We start from the raw sequence: 20,135 nt of genomic DNA on the forward strand, positions 1-20,135 counted from the left end.
GGGGCAGCAAATGTAGCGCGTAGCCAAATTGCTCTGCATTTCGAAATATCAGACATTGCAATTACCCATCAAGTATCTACTAATTGTTGTTCAATTTTGTAAGCTTTGGCTCTCGAGCTTTCAAAATTGCCGCGTACTTTTAACAGTGACTGTTAGCAGGCCACTGTTAAATTTGCCGGCGATCTGGCAGCTCAGTTGTATAATTATTTTTGCCAACACTGGAGTAACTCTTTTCGCTCTTGGATAAAAGATTTATTAATAGCCGATTTAATGGCGTTGACAATTACAAAATTTCGCAATTCGAGTGGGGTGGTGGTGGCCGCACAGCCCACTGTGGTCTTGCACCCCAAAACACTGGATTCCCAGGATAACACGAAGGTAATCAAAAGTCAGCAAAATGTATAAACTATACTGTCATCCTTTTTGTTGTCACTCGGCGTTGCCAAATCGACAAGAGTTGCACAAACAGCTGTTAAGTGAAATGCGTGATGTGCCGAGCACAATTTCGAAATGTACTTAATTTCAAATAAAGTAGGTAATTAAACTTATTTGCACAGAAAACGTTTGCAAAATTGGAGCCGGGAAACGCCACAGTGAGGGTTACTGCAGGCGGTATAGTTCTTAACAAAATACCAGCACTTATAAGGCCAAGTATGAAGAGAGCAGCAACAACAACGATAACTGGGGCCACGGCCGCGGGAGCAGCAACAACAACAGCGGCAACTGGTACAGTGGGATGTGAGTAACAAAAAGTAAACAAAAATAAGAATAATACACAACTCATTTGATAAGTAGTAATTATTATTACTTTGTTTTTACTAATGGTTATAATAATAATTCTTCTTAAATTATAGATCCGGTGCTCAAAACACCCAAGTATGTGATTCAGACTGGTACCAGTGGATCCTCTGGCCATCAGCTCCAGATGCTGGCGAGAAAGGACACACAAAGCTTGGGAGTGGCCATCAATTCACTGCCGCCGAACACGATCATCAAGGCAACCACAAGACCTGCACAAACAACGCCTTTGACTCCGATCTCAGCGGTTGTCACTTCTTCGTCAACCACACCGAGCAGTAGCAGGACTTCCACTCAGTCCACACCAACTATGGCAGCTGATTCGAGGGTTTCCTCCGCCGTGCGTCAAGCTGTGTTCATCAAGCGGGAGCTACCGCAGCCACAGAGGAGCATGCGAAGTATGACCCTTGGTTTGGTGGAACAAGCGCCCCTACTTCATTTGGGTGTTGCTCCAGAGCATCTGGCACTGCTGAAACGCCATATCTGCCGCAATGCCAATGTCACCCACCTGGACTGTTGCTTGACTCTGAGGAAACTGAAACAAAACGAACAGTTTGCCCTGTTAGCCGAGCACTTTGAGCTGAGCGAATCAGATGCCGAGGACACGTTCAAGCGCACACTTATCAAGCTGGCCCGTTACCTCCGCCCACTGATTCGTTGGCCAGATGCACGGCACCACAACGAGCGCTTCAAGCATACCCCGCTGGACTACCGTGCCAGCCTGCTGCATGTACGCTCGTTGATCGAGTGTGTGGAAACGGCTGTGCCGATTGATCTGGGATTGGGCAGCGACAGCTATAAGTTCATATTATGCATCAATACGAATGGTAAGATTAAGCCCAAACAGCGTGCGTTTATTAACATTTTTCTCTCTTTCCAGGCATCATCAGCTATGTGTCCAGCGCATTCCCGGGCAATTGCGATGATCTTCAGATGTTCGAGGCCAGCAGATTTCGAGATGTCATTCCCAAGTACCTGACACTATGCGCAGAACCAGGCAAAGCAGTACACCGTGTTCGCAGGTCGGGCGGCAGAGATCCTCACGACTCAGCGGATGAGGATGAGACGGCCGAAGAACCGAAGCGATCGCTTACCAAATTCGAGGCACAGCGTTTGGGTGGACAGCTAGCAAATCAGCAATCCCTATCCGTTGTAGATGGAGCACTGACTTCCAAGCGGGCTCCAGCGGTTCAACTACCCACATTCAATGCCCAAGAACCCGCCTGTAGAGCCCAAATGAGGGATATGATCGATTGTTTTAGAGAATTCAGGATGCTGGGTAATTCAGCTATTCAGCAAAAGTCATTGCTGGGATATCTTGATGAAATGATCGTGGTGGCTGCTGCTTTATGCAACCTTAAGCGCCAGGAGTTACAATCTTAAATAACAAAGACAATACGTGGAGGTCTGTTTTAAGGCCAACAAGATGTTATTGTTTTAGTTACTAGAAATAAGCTCCTTTCGTATTGTTAATACCATGACATAACTTCTAACAAGTAATAGGAAATTAATAGGATACAATTTAAAGTATTTCAAAGAATGAAATATAATTGGTCTTTTAAAAGAGTTAGGCTTTTATCTGGAAACAGTCTAAAATGGTTTCTTTAAAACTTTATTAGTTTCGCGACTTTCAAAGTCAGACTCGCCCGCTTGTTTGATAAGCTGCCCCATCGTAGAGCACTACCAGTTGTGTTTCTTTTATATTTTTGCTTTATTTACTTTACAAAAATACAAGCAAAACTAAGTACATATTCAACGAAAGTTGTTCAATGAACCAGGGCAACATTGCCAATCGGAGTTTGCAATATTTGAAGAATACACGTATGTCGTATGTATAGATATTCCAAGGGTAGGTGCTCCATCCATCATATCCGCCTACACTACCATCGTTGGTCGCTCTTTCTCTTAGGGGCTAATAATTAAAAACTTGCTTAGTTAATAAGTGACTCTTCGTACTACTAGCTAAACATATTGTATATTGTGTATGGTGTATGCCTGACAAAACTAGCTCTATGTAGCTCCTCATCCTGACATTATAACAAGTAGTATTGTGTGTTGGTTGCGGTTGCCTGTTCGTCTCAGAGCTTCTGAATGATGTCGAACTTCTTCTTGAGGTCCACACTCTCGTTCTTGGGATCGTACTTCTTCTTGGAGGCCAACTTGGCGCGCATTTCGGCGGCTGTCAGTGGTAAGTTCAAGCTGCCCGCCTTATTGCCACTGCTTGGTGGGGGAGGCGTGGTGGGCGTGGTCATGCCATTTGTGCCATTTGTGCCATTTCCATTGGTGTTATACACACTGCCATTGTTATTGATGCCAGCCTTGGTAGCGGAGGGCGGTGGGGGTGTGCTGATCAGAGTGTTGTTATTAATCGGCGATGAGGGTTTACTACCATTTTGAACGGGAGGCGGTGGTGTGGTAGCCACCGGAGCTGCGGCTGCCGGGATTCCCCTATCGACCACATCCAAATCGGAGGCATTCATGGTGCTGCCGCTCTGAATGCTGCTGGCATTTGAGGATCGCTTGGTGCTCACCATACTGATGCTACTGATATTGGCACTTGCTCCGGGCATCTCCTGCTTGGTGCCCTCGTATCCATTCTGACTGGCACTGCCATTCCCATTGCAGGCAGCTGCTGACGGAGATGCGGGTTTCACCTCCAATGCCTTGCCATCCACATCGATGAGCAGCAAGCGCACTTCATTCGCAATCGCCTTGATCCTGGCCACCACCTGCTTGTGGGTCTCGCTGCCAATGGACACCCCGTTGACCTCCAGGATGCGATCGCCCTCCTTCAGGCCGGCTGCCTCTGCCGGGGAATCCGCATCGACTTTGCCAATAAACTGTCCTGGTTTCACCTTCTCCGAGTGCAAGTTGAAGCCGTAGCCATCGAAATCGGGCCTCTTTACAATGTGACATGTTTTGGTCACGCCCGGTGGCAAAGTGGGCGGTGTGGGCGTCTTCGGGGAAGTGGGCGTGGACATCTTGGCTTCTGGAAAAAAATGAAATATTTGAGTAAGCCATTTATACTATTTACTTCTATTTATAGTTTCTTATAAAACAGGGTTACTGGCTCATTACTGGCATTCATATTCTATACTACAATATCATTAAAATGTTTGTTCTTGCTCTGCAAGATCATTCCCATTTGGTTCACCAATCAGTCTGTGGAACTCAATTGCCGCAGAGACATTTGCTGATAAAATGCAAGATTTCATAATGAGCTATTGTTCTTTGGCAACCGATACATGGGTCTGGAATGGAAATGTCACAATATCGTGCTTAGTTCATTATTAAGTTGTGCTTTTTTATGGGGGTAGAGCAATGCCCAGTAGATACACATATATATGTATGTATATATCGAAATGTATGTATGTTTATGACAAGCAGCGACTACCGAGAGATAAGAAAACTTCCAGTTCATTCAGTTTTTTGGCCAGCTTATCGCGTATTCCCTTTATGGGCGACATTGGACAATATGCTGACCCACATTACCTGACCCCAAATATCGACCCTGGCCAAGAGGTCCCAAATCCAAATCGGCTGATCGACAGAAAGGTACGTGTTTCTGGGGCTCCACTTCTGGACAATAGTTTCGTTCGATGGGCATATCTGGCAAGTACTTGGCCATAAGGGTAATTGCTCGACAAATACCATTTATAGCCGTGCTTAAGATTCGGTTTTATTTTCGTCGGTGTTCCACTTTGGTTTTGGAAACTGGCAAACGGGTAAATGAAAATTCCACATGCATGTGCTCATGGGTCAAAAATGATTTAGTACGCCCCGCTTATCGCAACCGCCCACCCACACACACACAACCACACACACACACACTCGCCGGAAAGGAACGTGATTTTCCTGAAAACTTGGCAACAGGGCATTAGCAATAATATTTTGTTAAATACCATCCATAACATTAAACGTGTATAACTTGAGCTCGGAAATGGGTTTAGCGTATGCAAATGAAAATATTGAAAAATACATGTACATTTCAGTTTTAATCGTTATCATGGGCATGACCACATAAATGTCTTAACACTTTTGGTGCTCTTTTTAAAAAACAACATTTATAGCGACTTTTGTACAAGCTGTAAAACTGTGTAAAAGTATGCAAAGATCTTATACCAGTTTTTACAACCAATTGCGTTAAAAGATGAGGACTTCAGTTGCGTACGTAATAGATATAAGATCGACTTGTTTTTGGGATAATTAATGGCTAATCGTAGCTCAATCAGGTTTTTGCGAAAACAAAAAGGGAGTTTTTCAAATTCCTGACAACTTGTTGCACTCGCTTTGCTAACGTGCTAATTACTGTTGGGACAAACATCGCTTCACTTCATCGCGGCATTAGCACTTGAAATCACCGCTCCGGTATTAATTGCCCGTAATTTCACTTCAAAGCCCTGAACTTTGAATACCTGGCTAAACTGAATAAACTCCAGTCGCATTCGCAGTCGCAGTCGCATTCGCATTCGCAGGCATTGCAAATTACAAAAGCATTTTTGTGTTCCGCCTCGGCTTAAATTTCGTTTGCCTTCTATTTATATACTTATTTATGTTTTTGTTTTTTTTACGGTTTGTTTTGGATTTTTTTGTTGCCTCGAAAGTTGAATCATCGTTGGCCATAAGATTTATGAATGTTGGCATTAGCTGCGGACAATCAGCCCCCCACTTCCCCCTGAACCCCTTTGGAGCCCAATTTATTGGAACAAGATGAGCTCGTGTTTGTGGGCTGTGGGCGGGCAGGGGGCTGACCTTGACTTTCCCACCGCCATTTGCTGCCAGCTTCCATTGTAAGCGATTTTTAATTCAATTCAAAAGTAAACAATGAGGCGCAAAAACATTCAATTCAGAACCAACAATAAGACAATTTGCCAGTTTTGCCGGGGGAGCGGGGGGATTGGGGTTGCTCGTGTTGGTTGCACGGGATGAGATCGAAATAATAATAAAAATAATAATAATTGCCTATACTCGCATGTATGTAGGTTTATGGCTCTCAGCCAGCCGATTAATATTTATATTAGGAAGCGGAACTGACGGCTGGAAAAACGTCACAAAACATCATTGGCAAACAAACAAAGAAATCGTCGAATTGATGTACGGAAATTAAACGAAACAAATGATATACTAACATGTGGCTAATAAGCTACACAACTATTATTAAAATGGCCATTAAATGTAATTAAAGATGGTGCTATAAAACAATTGAAATTAATCAGGGGGTTTTGCACTAATTATAAGATGATTTCTGTACTAACTGTAGAAGAGAATATCTGTAGAATTATTACGTCGCCTAATGGCAGTGGCAAACCTTCGACTGACAAATTTCGTAAGTTCATAGATTATTTTTAGCCATTTTTTTTTTCTGTGCCCTGCTAAGTGATTTCCCGTTGTCAGTTTGTAATCCCCCCTCACTTCACCACGCAACACTCCAGTTTCTCTGGCTCTATTCTCCGCTTCTCGAGCTTAGAGAACTGCGCAAACTTTAATTGAATTTGCAATCAAGCATGAAGTACACACATATACTAAGCTGGTTTTATCATTCACAATGCTTGGGGAATCGCCGCTGGCCAAAGCCCAAAACCCCAAACCCCCTGCTCCACCGCCCACCGCACACCCACCCCTTCCCCCACCCGTTGAGAACCCGCATGGGGACAACAGGCAGCCTCCATTGTTGTTGGCTGTTTGTTTACTTAAGCGGTTTCTCATCATTAAAGCAAATTAGCCGTTAGGCACTTACAGGTAGTTGATTTCGATTCGGTTGGGGATTCTCCAGACACATACACATATCTTCCCCCATTTCCCCAAATATCCGTTATAGTCGTTTTCCTGGTGCCACCAAGCTCCACTTTTTTGTTGTTGAATTTTTCTAAACGGAAACATTTGCTTTGGGCGGCATACTTCCAAGTGAATTCTAATTAGGCTCAGTGTATTGTTAGATTTTCGCACATTCGAATTTCGAACCGAATTTAATTATATCTTGGGTAAATATGCAAACTCAGGATCTGATAAGCCAGGAAATAGAAAAGAAAAGCAGCCGAATAGCAGAGATAAAATGAAATTACCAAGTGCCTCATTCGGGTGGATTTATTTTGGGATTATCACCGCGCAACAATGAAATGCAAATTCATCTGTGTTTAGGTGAGGAATTCATACAGCCAGTGCTAAATAAATGAGTCATTCGAGATGGCTGGAATTGTGGGGAGTGGGTCATTCGAGATATCAATTCATGGGAACGGATTTGTAATCAGATATTGTAGGGTTCGTCGATTCACTCGTCAGCAACTTGCGTTCGCTGTCTTCCCGATAATTTAAAGTGCCTTAAAATGTCAGCTAGCTATAGCTTTATGTTTTTAGGACCTATTCCCGATGGGAGTTTTAAATGTCCACCTACTGGCGTTAACACACAGTAATGAGGTAATTGTTTTTAACGCCCAAAAATCCCCCTAAATCTCAATTAGCCAAGTCGTAAATAAACAAGCATTCCCCAAGCTGGCAGTTCATATATAATTATTATGTAAGCCCTTCACATTGCTCAAATGATGCATCACAAGCCATTTCCAGCTGGCTAAATGCTGAAAATATCAACTTATAACAATATTTCACTGCCAGCCAAAGACAACAAACACAGAAACGTTGATAATTTCATCGTTTGCCATAAAAGTGACTAAAAAGTTAAAGGCTACGTAATAAATTAAACAAAGGCTGACGACATTTGCCTGTTTACTTGAAGTGCTCAAACACAGATTTTTACGTAAGTAATAAAACATATAGAAAAGTGAAACGCAAGCACAGGAAGAACTTTCACTATCTTCTGATTGTGATCGACGATTTATGAGATATAGCAAATCCATTTCAATGTTGAGCCATTCAAACTTCAGAGCGGGACATCTATAATTGATTTTCATTCCGTTTTTTTTACTGCACTCCCATTATCTAAACAATTTAAGACACATTTTAATTTTCGTGTTTGACGTTATCAAATATTGTTCTTCTTCTATGGATTCGAGACGGCTATCTTATCGCAACTTGATTTTAATTAAAGAATTTCTGGCCCATTGCCCTTGTCCACTGTTGCTGATATGAATGGCTAATTATGTGGGAGCCTTTTCGGGAAGATGACGCCAAAGTGATTAGAGACCACTTGTTTTCGGCTGCGTTTAGCACCTAGTAGTTGTTCGATTGTGGTGACAGTGGCACTCACTGCCAGCCATGAATCACTTGCACAGATCTCCATAAAAATTCATTAGCAGCCTCTAACTCTAAGATACAAGATCTCAGATGCCAGATGCCAGATGCGAGATGCGAGATGCGAGAAGATGCGCCTTCCGACTGAGTGACTGGCCCCCTTTGTCGCCGCGGGCGTTTTGAGAATGGTTAGCAAATACCTCGAGTACAGCTGGGAAACTCTGCAAAACTGGTTATGATTATTTACTCTTTGCATACCTCTGGCTAGTGCCTAAGGTATTGAGGGTGTATTAGACAGAATGGGAGGGTTGTCACGCGATTGGGAAAAACTGGTTAGGTAAATACCCGTGGAGCACACTGCAGCAGTGCTTGGGAAACTTACACGTTTTTAAAAGTTCCTTTGCTACATTCTTGAAAATGTAAGTTAACAATTTATAAAGTTTGAAGACACAAATGTACTCAATGCTCAGACGAGCTCGAGCTAACCGCTACAAACTGCGGTTTTCTATATATTATTCAATGACACTGGCGAATGCTGTAATGTGAATGTAAATCTGGCTCTGACTCTGACTCTGAATATGACCTGAGGGGCCAGTCTCGCTTAGAAACTCGCACCTTAAGTCGAGATTCAGTCTCCAACTCTGCGATTGAGACACCTGCACACGGGGACAGGTGGGCAACGAAGAAGTCACTTGTCTTACTAATCAAACCGCACCCAATGACAAGCAAAGTACATTAAAATATTTATTTGCTCAAGGTAAATCCTGTGTCACATGAAAAATGGGGTCAGCAAAGGAACAGGTTTATTTGTCTTTTTACTTAGCAAAGCGGTTAGGAGAACCATAACTGATTTTACACGCTTGCCATAAACTAATAATAATCCTTAACCGTCTTCCGATCTCTCGTCACGTTTTTTCATATAACAATCGTACTCTGTAATAAATTACAACTCGCTGGCAAAAAAGTGAATCTTGCAATTACACTTCGCACATTTCATTAGCCGGAAAAAAATGCGATGGGAAAAGAGAAACCCCAAGAGGAGACCAACCCAGGGCCTACATACTCGTACATATATCATTTCTTAGCGTTTCAAGTTTACGTACAACGGATCTCTCTGGGCGTACTCAGCAATCAATCAAAACTTTAATAAGCAATTTGCGAACTTGCCAAAAACAAAATAAACCACGCAAGACAGCCGGCTGGGGAAATTACGTGTAAAATTATAGAATTCGCCACGACAAGAGGAAATGTCAATACAAAAAAAAAAAGAAAAAAAAATGGGAATTAAAACGCTGCCCCAGCAGTCTTGCAGATGCAACAAATTGGTTTTGGTTGTAAGCCGTGTAGTAAGCGACTTGTTTTCTTCGGCGCGGCTGGCTGGCGCAAAAACGCTCATAAAACTTGGCTGAAAAATTCTAGGCGCAATGTATCTCACACAGAACGTGTGCATGTGGCACCGCACACAACAGCGACGAACTCGCCAGATACTCGCTCGCGGATATACAGATACAAAATATACAACGGCTGACGGGCTGACGACACTGCGGGCCGCGTACAGAAAACTTTTTAGCAACCAGAAAAGAATAATACAAAAAATAAGGTATAAGATCGCCCTGAGTGAGGGATGCTGGCTGGATGGCATGCGGGGAGGGGGGTTGAAAGGGGCAGCGGAGGGAGAGCCACTTAGATGCTGTATCTGTGTATCTGTAGAAACCTGGTCCTAACCAAATTCATTTTAATGCTGCGGCTGCCTCAAATATTTTTCGTGCGTTCAGCCGGCGAATATTTTCGAGATACCCTTTCAAAAGAGCTGCATGAAATTTTGAAATTATATTAATATTCATTTCAGTTGGTTACGTTTAAACAAAAAAGGTAGATGTTTTATTTCAATAGTTCTGTTCAATAAGTAAAAAGCTTGAGTAATCACCACTTTTTAATTTTATTTGAGTAAAAACTTCTTGAGTTAACCGCTTAAAAGTGTTAAGCTATCCATACTGATAACGCTTGATTACTTAGAAATCGATAATAAATTGTTTTTATGCCTGCAATAAACATTGCCCTTCGTTCCCTTTTAGAGCATTGAAATTTCGGTGAAACGAATACCCAACTTCCTTTCCTGTTGCGACTTGAATTTCGTTTTATTCTGTTTCTGTAGTTATTTTTTGGTTGAGCTTGAGAAAATAAAAATTGATTCTAGAACCTGTTTTTTGGGTCTGCTCGGTCTGGTCTTCTCTCTGCTGGCTGCTTTGTGCTGGCCTTTTGAAATATCTTTGGCTTTGTACTTGTTTCGTTGCTGCCTCTGCTGCTGCTGTGCTGCTGTGCTGCTGTTTTAGGCGTTTCTTCGACTGTTGAATCTCGTTTGGGCCTTTTGTCCGAGCAGCCAAACAAAAAAGGGAGTAGGAAAGTAAAGCATTTCAGTCAGAGATCCCAGAGACTCGAAGCCAAAGTCCGACCGGGATTGGGGCTTTCGTTTTCGTTTGTTCGCCCCATCCATTTAATAAGGCACATATTTTGTATAATTTATACCATTATGTTTCTTGTCTTCTTCTCTTTCGAAAGTTTATCAAAAGCGGAAAGTAAAATTTCTAAGCTTTGATTTGATATATTAACTTGCAGCTTTGCCTTTTTATATAATAATCTTGAATCTTAACTGCGTCGAATGTATTTTTTTTTCCAGTTAAGCGAAGACCTTGGGAATATTATAAATTAACGTTTAGAAAAATGATGATCGGCAGCTTAAGTAGAAATAATAATAATGCACAAACAATACGCGAGTGTAGTGTGCAAATTGTTGCTTTGCTTTGCTTTGCTAGCACAATCACACTAAAGATATAAGAAATGTTTGCAAAAGCTGAAAACTGTATATTCAGGTACCAGATTCAGGTACTTTATACTTTATTCAGGTAACATCCATTGTGCATAGACACTGCAATTGTGAAGATTTTCGCATGCCATTCAAAATGCAAATGAATGGATGTGGGAATCTTATGAGTCACTACTTCATTTTCGCCCAAATATGATAAATAGGTTTAGGATTTGCAAATTCTATGGAAGCTCAACGGTTATCATTGTTTATTTTTGCTTCGAATTTCATTCAGTATTCAAGGCTACGAATTCGAAAATGCGATCATAGCAATCACGATCACTTTTGGCCTTCACAATCAGCTGTTTGCTGGGAGAAATACAAATGATATATTGAACTCTAGCTCTTTGGGAAAGCTGACAGTCTTCTATGCCTAATTAATAAAATTTTTTGTAGAATTCTAGATAAAATTGCTTTGTTTTATCTCTCACGATCAGATTTTTTTGCGAAAAAGTTTGAGGGTCAATAAGTTCCAGGAATTTCTAAAAAAAAAAAGGTATATTTATTTATTTCGTGGGAATATCCATTAGAATATATTTCTCTAACAATTGAAAACTAAACTTTGTCATTACCCCACCCCTGCTTGTAACGGGTGTTTTTTTTAGAGGTATAGAACTTTAAGTTGGCATTACTGTTCAAGATGGCGACCGATTTAACAGCTGTCAAGTGATTTATTCTCAGTTTGGTTTGGCAATTCGTCATGCGTGCTTACAAAATCCAACTCGTGCAAGAATTGAAACCAAACGATCATCAAGCAAGGCGTAGATTCGTCGAATGGGCCCAAAACGAGATTGCTGTTGTTCCCGATTTTTCATAAGCCTCCAAGATCTTGTGATTTAACACCGCTAGACTACTTTTTGTGGGGCTATGTAAAGTCATTGGTCTATGCGGATAAGCCACAAACGCTAAACCATTTGGAAGACAACATTCGCCGTGTTATTGCCGATATACGGCCAAATATTGGAAAAAGTCATTGCAAATTGGACGTCCAGATTGGACTACATCCGAGCCAGCCGTGGCGGTCATATGCCAGAAATCATATTTAAAATGTAATGCCACAAGATTATCTTTCATGTCAATAAAATTCATGTCAATCGAATAATCCATCGTTGTTTTATTGCAATTTAAAGTTCTATACCTCTAAAAAAAACACCCTATAGAATTCCACAATCTCTGGGCCAATTCTCGATAACTGGTTGTGTTTCTGTGTGTCTGACATATTCATTGATCTTGCAGAGATCTTTCCATCCGCGAAATGTGTCAAAAATCGTCGGGCTGTGGCCGCGATAAATGCAAAACCCGATCGCTAAATACCGAATTAATCGAATTAGCATAGCTAGTGACAAGCGCAGAACGCCAAAGATTGGGGATCTTAATCGTGGCAAGTGCCACAGAAAACCCCTCAAAAACAACAACAAAAATGAGAAAAAAAAATGCTATTAAAAAAACCAGAAATACACGCGACAAAAATGCACAACCAGCGGATCAGGAGAAGTAAACCGGTGAATTAGTGCAACAACAACCAGCGACTCGAAACTAAAATAAAAGCAAAGTCTGAACAAAAACAGAGAAAAAGACTAGAAAAAAAAACCATTAAAGAAACCTGCTTTGAGGCATAGCTGGAATACCAGAGTTGTCACTTGGGGATTGAGGATTGGGGATTTCGGCGTTTTTTCAGGTGAATTGCAGGTGTGGAGTGGGGAGTGTCTAGTGCTGCGATGATGAAGAAGAAGAAGTGGGAGTAAAACCCGCCGAACCTAAGGCGTTAGAAAGAGAGGTTGCCCAGCGATAAGCGACGAGAAAGAGACAAAATCGCATGCATGTCGCATTTGCAAACGGACTTATGCAATGCGCCCGAAAGAGAGGGGGCGAGAGCGTGCGAGCGGGAGGGGGGCAATAAATCAAAACAATTATTATGTAAGGCGGTGCGACTGTTAGTGCAGCCAAAAGCAGTTAACAGCGCAACACATTTAGCGGTACGCAATAAAAGCCCATTTTAATTTGGCTTATTTAGTTTATTGATTCAGCTTTAATCCAGAGAGCGAAAAGTTATTGCTGGCGGGGGTACAATTTCAAATGCAAATAATACCCTTATCAGTATCTTTATAAGTAAGTTTATAAGTCCTTTCAGTTCTATCAATTGCAATTTAAGCTGCGACTATTTTTTTTCAGTGTAATCGTTAAGTCTGATTGCAGCTTCTCTTCCCTCTCGCTCCCGCTGCCAAATCGTCCTCTCTTTCCCACCCCAAAGCGCCTTGCGTGTGTAAATTGTTTATTTAATTTCAGTTATTGAAAATACGGTTTTGATGGCTTTCAATTGGGATGGCCAGCAAATGAAATGGACTTTTATTAACTTGGTTAAATCATGGCAAATGATTCAATGCGATTTTATAATTATTTTTGCACATTTATGTTTAGCACGTTGTTTTGTTATGTACGTTCGTTCGTTCGTTCATAGTAATCAATTGATATTCTGCTCGCATTTCGCTCAAGTTCAGTGGCTCTAAAACTGTCTCAAGGCTGCAAATTTCATTTTTCGTTTTTCGACTTACCGCTTAAACAAACAAGTACAAACGATTTTCAAATGTTTCTGTTAATTTTTTGGGCTTTTTTTTACTGTTGTTACAGTTATTGTTGTTGCACACTCTACTCTTTTCCGTATGCAAACGCAGTCGCATACAAACACATAGGCACGTTGTTGTTTTTGTTGTTGTTGCAAGGCCTTACTATTTTTAATGAAATGAAGGAGTCGCCGCCGCCGAACAACCAAACGAAACGAAAGCGAACAGCACACGAAAAAGTCACACAAAAATCTCTCAGCTAAAATAACTGTTGACAGGCGAAAGAGACGCAAAGAGAGAGGATACTCGCGATGTTGTTGTTGCTGCTGCTACGGCTGTTGCTGCTGCCTTACTGATATTATTTCTACGTATGTAATATTATTCCGTTGGAACGTTGTTAACGCTTTCGCGGACAAATAGTAACTGATTTCGGCCGCTGAAGCGTTCGCAGGTGAGAAGCGCTCGATCGTTATCTGTGTGCTTGTGTTGCATACTTTTGGGCCAGCGCGGAAAATAGTGTCGCGATCTTACTATTACGTAAATCAGCTGTTCAAACCATCAAGACAAAGGCTAAATGAAAACTAAAAAGGTACTTTTTCAAAAATGTCCCTTTTGTTTGCTTGCATGTTTATTAAGTTGTATATTTTTAAGCAACTTTTTGATTTTAATTTGTTCACCCTCCAGTAAATTACCCACCTTTTTTAACCCATCTTATAACGGTTTCGTTTTCAAGCTCTTCACTTCCGTAGAACCCATCACTTCGTTGTCTTTGCTTTTGAGCCCTTTAAATCCCATTGTCTGTCCTCTTATCACCAGTGTCCAACGTTGTTTCCAAGCCACTGCCTTACCTGTATGGAAATCAATCAGAGGGATGAACGAACGAGAAGGCACTGCCTGCAATTCCAATTGTTTTTGAATCTTTCTGTACGAAATCTATGAAATGTAATGGAACGCTGGTAAATAGCAAGCAATGAGAATCGCTGCCATTGAGTGATATGCATAAGTCCTTGAGCTCACGCTTATGGATATGTGGTCAACTGTACTTCTGGCCCTGCTTTGACAGCTGACAACTGTCATTTTCGGCCTGGCGCACCTGACGTGTGCTCATGGAATTTATTTAATTTCCGCCTGGCCATTCAAGTAAATTGACTTTCACCGCCCCCCCAGCCCACTCTTTTTACTTCACGTGTGGGAGACAAACAAAAGCCGTGTGCTAATGCAAATTTGGACAGATCTTTGGATAAACATTGCAATGGAATAGTCAAAGTTCCAGCGACACATTCCACTACGAAAATGTTGGTGATGATACAGGATATTTTGTATAGTATTATATTAAATAATTTTAAATAGAAATATCAATTTTTACAGTTCAGAATTCTGTTCTAACCCTTTAAGATGGTATAGTATTGAACTAGTTTTTAAACATAAGTTGCATTATTTTGTTGCAGTGTCATGTTAGCGTTTTCGGCAACTCCGTGGCGACATTTCGCTGCTCTACTCGGGTGCCCTTATCGGTTTAATTAGTTTTTGAAAAAGTTGGACCAACAAACTCGTGAAACGCGGCAAGGGCGGCCAGTCGTGCAGATAGAACTAGCAGTACTGGCAATTATGAAATGGCAAATAAGTTGCCACTTGGAGAGCGGGGCAATTGCATTTAAAGCGCAACGCCTTTACATTTAATTAAGGCCGAACGAAGGACGCCACCTGCTCTGTTTGCCGATTCACCTGTTTATCTCCTCGAGTTTGCTGGCTGGTGGTGGGTGGCACTTTCTTAGCTCCCTGCCGATTTGCATGAATATTTATTGCGAATGCCGCTTTAAATGCAGCTTCCTGGGAAAACGTCGCCGGATTAGGCAACAAATTTATATGCACAAAAAACGAAATCAACAAAAACAAAGAAACGAGAAAGAAAGCAAAAATGCAGCTGCGAAGGCAGAGATTTTGCCAAAAACTTTTCGGGCACCTGCAATAAAAAAGTTTTCTTTAATCCTACCAGGGGGTTTTCGTAATAAATGATTTAAATTTCGCTTCCAATGGAATTGAACAGCTAATAAAAGAGAGCTACTAAAAAAAAAATACTTAGAAAACGCTATAAAAATCGAACTGATAGTCCTGGTAGAAGAATTCACCGCCATCCCCGGAACAGAAAACTCAAATGAACTTTCAAAACTCAAACCGTGCAAAAATCGTTCAATCTTCTTAAGCAACCGACCAGGCGGCCAGAAAAACCCAGAAGGCCAACGGAACCGATTCAATTTAACTTTCGAACGAAACACGCACACCGCTGTGCAAATAAAAATAAAATTACACACACATTAGCCGGCACATATGTACATATATGTGTTTGCTTTGTCACGGTTCTTTGCATACAGCCATCTCGCTTCGACTTCAGCGCCAGCAGCAGGCCATCCTACTCGCACTCACACAAGCAGTGCATTTTACAGTTTTGAAACGATCATGCGGGCGCGTTGGAAATGTGCGAGCGGTACGCCGCTCGCTGTGCGTTGCTGATCGCCTGGTTGCTACATGGATCACTTTATCGATTTTACGAAGAAGCGAATCGATTTTTTTTTGGTTTTGTGATCTCAGAATCGGAATCATGACCGCCGTCAGATGATCGTGTGGACGCATGGCTTTTTCACGACTCGAACGAGACAAAACCGCAAAAGAGCATCACCACAACGATCGGTGCTCGTATATGGTTGTGAATAAAAACAAAAAATGAAAAACAAAAAATGTACTTGGAGATGCCGGGGATTGAACCCGGGGCCTCTCACATGCAAAGCGAGCGCTCTACCACTGAGCTACATCCCCGATGTACTACTGGCGAGCAAAACGCCTATACAAGGCAAGCGTATGGTGGTGGGTAAGCAAACTAAAATGAAATGCGCACACAGCGCTTGTAATGTGTTCATGCTAACTTTTTGTATAAATGCAATGATATTGTTGTAAATGCACTTGCTTGTTTTTACTTTATTAAATTTTTTTTTCTTGAAAAATTCTCCAGTCATATTATATTATTTTAAAATTATATACGCGTTTTTATTCTTTCGTAGTACAAAATGTGTGCTCTAATCCAACTTCCTATATCCTTTTCATCCTGCAATATGGATTTTAATCGACACCCCTTCCCCCACTGCAAAATGCATTTTGGTCGGACTGCTTCACATCGGGGATGTAGCTCAGTGGTAGAGCGCTCGCTTTGCATGTGAGAGGCCCCGGGTTCAATCCCCGGCATCTCCAAGTACATTTTTTTGTTTTTCAATTTTTCTTTTGTTTTACATATTTTTGGCTCTTTAAATGCGCTTAGAGCTGGTATCGCCAAGGCGATGCTTGTGTGTGGGCCATGCCCAGAGACTTGATTTATGCGCAACGAGGCGGCAATAATGAATTATTTATGCCGATTTACGGCTGCCAGGCAGGTCTGCATGTCAATTGGCAGGAACACACTAGTGTTTTGGAGACTAGTGGAAGGAAATCGAGGGGAGGCAGAAAACTTGAACGATTCTCTTGGCCAGTGTTTGACTTTTGGCAGCATTTAAGCCCAACTCGTAGCCGCAATGCAGTCAAGTGGTTAAATTGTGTATACCCAGACTGCTGTGAAAGGAAATTGGCTTGTTCTCACTTTTGCAACATTTGCCGACTCGAAATTAAAATTAAATTTTGCATGAGCTTGAAAGCAACCCAGCAGCAGCACAGCAGCAGCAGTTTAAATATTGGCCAGGCTCAGGACATGCAATTGATTTTGTTGCGGTCGAATAAGGGAAACATTCCCAAGAATTTGACATGTTTCTCGATCACAGACTCTTTGTTCCTTCCACACATCTTGACCTATCAATTAGCAAGAAGCATAGGCGAAAATTTAAAAGTTAAAAATCCGAAGTGGTAAATGCTAAATGCTAAATCAGAAATGCCAAATCCCAATGCCCAGACACAAGTGGCATAAATAAGATTATGCCAGGTCTCGTGTTGGATTGAAATTAATTACCATAACGACGTCTGCTCGTGTCAGTGTGTGGGATTTATTTGCCGGCAATAAATATTTTATAACAGAGCTGAATTGTGCTGGCCCCTGATGGACTTGAAGGCATAATTTGAATAAAAGAAAATCCAAATCGAAATTGTCACACAGGATTTATGTAATTGCATAAACACCGCAAGGACATTCGCACACACGTGCCTGCGAGTCGAGTGTCCTGTCTCTCGAAAGGCCTCGATTCGGTTGCTATCGGTCTCCTTTACTGCTAAATAATTGAGGCAACAAACTAAACAAATGACATAACCTCAATTTCGTGACGTGCCCCTTGGACAGGGAAAAGGGTGTTCAATCTATTTGGGTTTTCCTCCCGAAAAGAACGCCCGTCTTGTATTTGTGCGTTGTACTTAAGTTATCGATTTCATGGTCTCTGAATACGAAATATTCTCATTCTCTGCTGAACTAATTGGTAAAGTGCCTATTAAATGTATCTTTAGTATGTATGTTTTGTATGGAAAAGATGTCTTTTGCAGTATAATAGAATTTATTAGGATAAGTTTGATAAAGTTTTGTATGTACTCCTAGGCAGCATATGTGTACTGTTGCATACTTTTGCACACCTTTCAAGTTTCTCTGGTTTATACCTATTCATTATTCTTATTTTTATATAATTTCCTAGTTGTGTACAAACGATAAGTAAATCAACACCTATCCAATCTGGCGCATTAGGACCCCACCACACCTACGATTAAAACGATAATGCGTACAATTCTATTAGAGACTATGTATGCACTTCTGTGCAGCTCCTGGTAATCGCATGACCCCAGCCCTCAAGCCAAGCTTAGTTCTAATTAGGAAACCACAAGTGCAGGGGCCGATAAGAAATTGTAAATGCAGTGGCAGACTTTGGTTGCCGAAGACCTAAGGCCCTAAGACCCCGGCTTAATCACATTAAATGCACATTTAAAATTCTCTTTCTCGGTTACATCGTCAGTTTCCTGCATGCCAGTATCATCATCAACAGCATCCTCATCGACAGGACGAGTATCAATGTTGGGGGTTTGGGTTTTCTGCGAAAGTGAAAAACCAATACATATTTCCGGTGCATGGGGTTGCGATGGTGATGGTGATGAGGAGGGGGTGAGGATGTTTCGACTGAGGATGCTGCCCAAAGGACATCTGGTTGTGCGTGAGTTGCTGCCGTTGTCTCCGTTCGTGTCTCCGTCTCTGTGTGTGCGTATGTGGTAAATTAATAATGCATTCGATATCGAAGCCACTTTGCATTCAAATTCAATTGTGCATGCGTGCAAATTCAATTCCCCAAAGCCCAAAAGCATAAACTAAATTATATTGCTGCAAAATTTAAATGTGCAACTATTTTCGTTGCATTTGGGCACATGACAATTGCAAATGCAAGTGTCAAAAAAGGAAGCGGCTTCGCCTAAGCCAACCAGTACCAGTACCAATACCAATACCAATGCCAGTATCCCATTCCATAAATACACTGCCCAACATAAATACTAGCAACGCAACCCAAACCTGCAACGCAATCACGTTTCAATTAACAGCCATGGCCGGCACTGTACTTCAGTCGCATGGCACTACAGTGCACAGTGCTGGCCATTTGGTGCTGGCCATATTCGTATGTAAAACACGCACGCAACGGCTGCTCATCGGGCAGGGCTTAATGGTCCTGGTTCTGGTCCAGGGTCCTGGACATCATAATTCCGGCCACAATTCCCAAACACCGCAAACACATAAGGGAGTGTGCAGCGGGTCGGGTCGTGTTGGGTTGGGTTCGGCTGGTTTGGGCTGGTTTGTGCTGGTTTGGGTGGTTTGGGTGGTTTGGGTGGTTTGGGTGGCAGGTGGTTGGGGTCAGCAGTTGCAGTTGACCAGGGCAAAGTTCTATGGGGCCCACGAACTAATTACGTTAATATGCGACAACGTTTTCATAGGCGAAAAATGTTTGCTGCACTGCGGACGCTGTACACTCAACGAATGTTAGTGCCCAAATTGGCAATTAGTTTAACACAATTTTACAAATCGGGCTTTATCAACTGAAGTGGGCGTTTTAGGCCTTCTAAGCCAATTTGAATTAAATAAACCAAGTTCATTTCTGTGAATGTATCAAGATTTCTATTTATGTTTATTACAATTTTTCAAAAATTTTAAAACCTACATTACTTTTTTACTTTTAAGAAATTGGAAAGCTTTATATAATATTGCTCCTATGTTTTCTATTTTACCGAATTTATCATAAGTCCTATCCCAAATTGGCTAAGTGCAGCGAAGGGGTCAGAGGTGGGATGGTGTTGCATTTGCAATTGGATAACCAAAACTGGTGTAAATGAGTGGAGCACAAAGTGGAGCTCACTTGAGGAATGCTCGATTGGATTTCGAAGGCAGCATTGGCAAAACTTGCCGAATTATCCAAGGAGGTGCGTACTTTCCGAAAACAGAAGCATTACGACGCTAACAAGCGACTGCTGCGCATCAGCTGTCAGTGGGGAAACGGCTCGCCACATCGCTACATCGCCACACCGCTCCTGCCCCCCATCCGCTGGAGAAGATGCAACTGTTTGGATGCCGGACTATTAGGAATGCCAACACAACGGGCCCAGATGAGCGGACGTGGACCAGTTGCAGGACCCACTAAGCCAAGCGGCATTACCCAGCTACGATTCCCGTTGCCCCTCCACATCCATATAACCATAAAGCCATCCCATCCCCAAGCACATGGACACCACCACCA

The 20,135-nt window shown here is 42.0% G+C and overlaps 2 protein-coding genes and 2 non-coding genes across 5 annotated transcripts; 2 read left to right on the forward strand and 2 right to left on the reverse strand.

Annotated features, from left to right (window-relative positions):
* The first annotated feature begins 198 nt into the window (after positions 1 to 198).
* On the forward strand, positions 199 to 2,362 carry LOC120445108. Its single transcript, XM_039625252.2, has 4 exons — positions 199 to 378; positions 558 to 738; positions 855 to 1,625; positions 1,679 to 2,362. The coding sequence occupies exons 1-4, from the start codon at positions 271 to 273 to the stop codon at positions 2,179 to 2,181; spliced, it is 1,563 nt and encodes a 520-aa protein (XP_039481186.1). The 5' UTR covers positions 199 to 270; the 3' UTR covers positions 2,182 to 2,362.
* A 128-nt stretch (positions 2,363 to 2,490) lies between these two features.
* On the reverse strand, positions 2,491 to 13,831 carry LOC120445109 (Na(+)/H(+) exchange regulatory cofactor NHE-RF1). Of its 2 annotated transcripts, none has more exons than XM_039625254.2 (2): positions 13,574 to 13,831; positions 2,491 to 3,787 (listed from the first exon to the last, which is right to left on the reverse strand). In XM_039625254.2, the coding sequence occupies exon 2, from the start codon at positions 3,777 to 3,779 to the stop codon at positions 2,877 to 2,879; it is 903 nt and encodes a 300-aa protein (XP_039481188.1). In that variant the 5' UTR covers positions 3,780 to 3,787; positions 13,574 to 13,831; the 3' UTR covers positions 2,491 to 2,876. The 2 variants fall into 2 exon arrangements, with proteins under 2 accessions (XP_039481188.1, XP_039481187.1); XM_039625253.2 differs by having other exon boundaries at positions 13,399 to 13,831.
* A 2,318-nt stretch (positions 13,832 to 16,149) lies between these two features.
* Trnaa-ugc lies at positions 16,150 to 16,221 on the reverse strand. Its single transcript has one exon. It is a non-coding gene; the product is annotated as a tRNA-Ala (tRNA).
* Positions 16,222 to 16,578: 357 nt separating this feature from the next.
* Trnaa-ugc lies at positions 16,579 to 16,650 on the forward strand. Its single transcript has one exon. It is a non-coding gene; the product is annotated as a tRNA-Ala (tRNA).
* The last annotated feature ends 3,485 nt before the right edge of the window (positions 16,651 to 20,135 follow it).

This window comes from Drosophila santomea, chromosome 2R (genome assembly GCF_016746245.2).
Source record: "Drosophila santomea strain STO CAGO 1482 chromosome 2R, Prin_Dsan_1.1, whole genome shotgun sequence".
NCBI classification, from domain to species: domain Eukaryota; kingdom Metazoa; phylum Arthropoda; class Insecta; order Diptera; family Drosophilidae; genus Drosophila; species Drosophila santomea.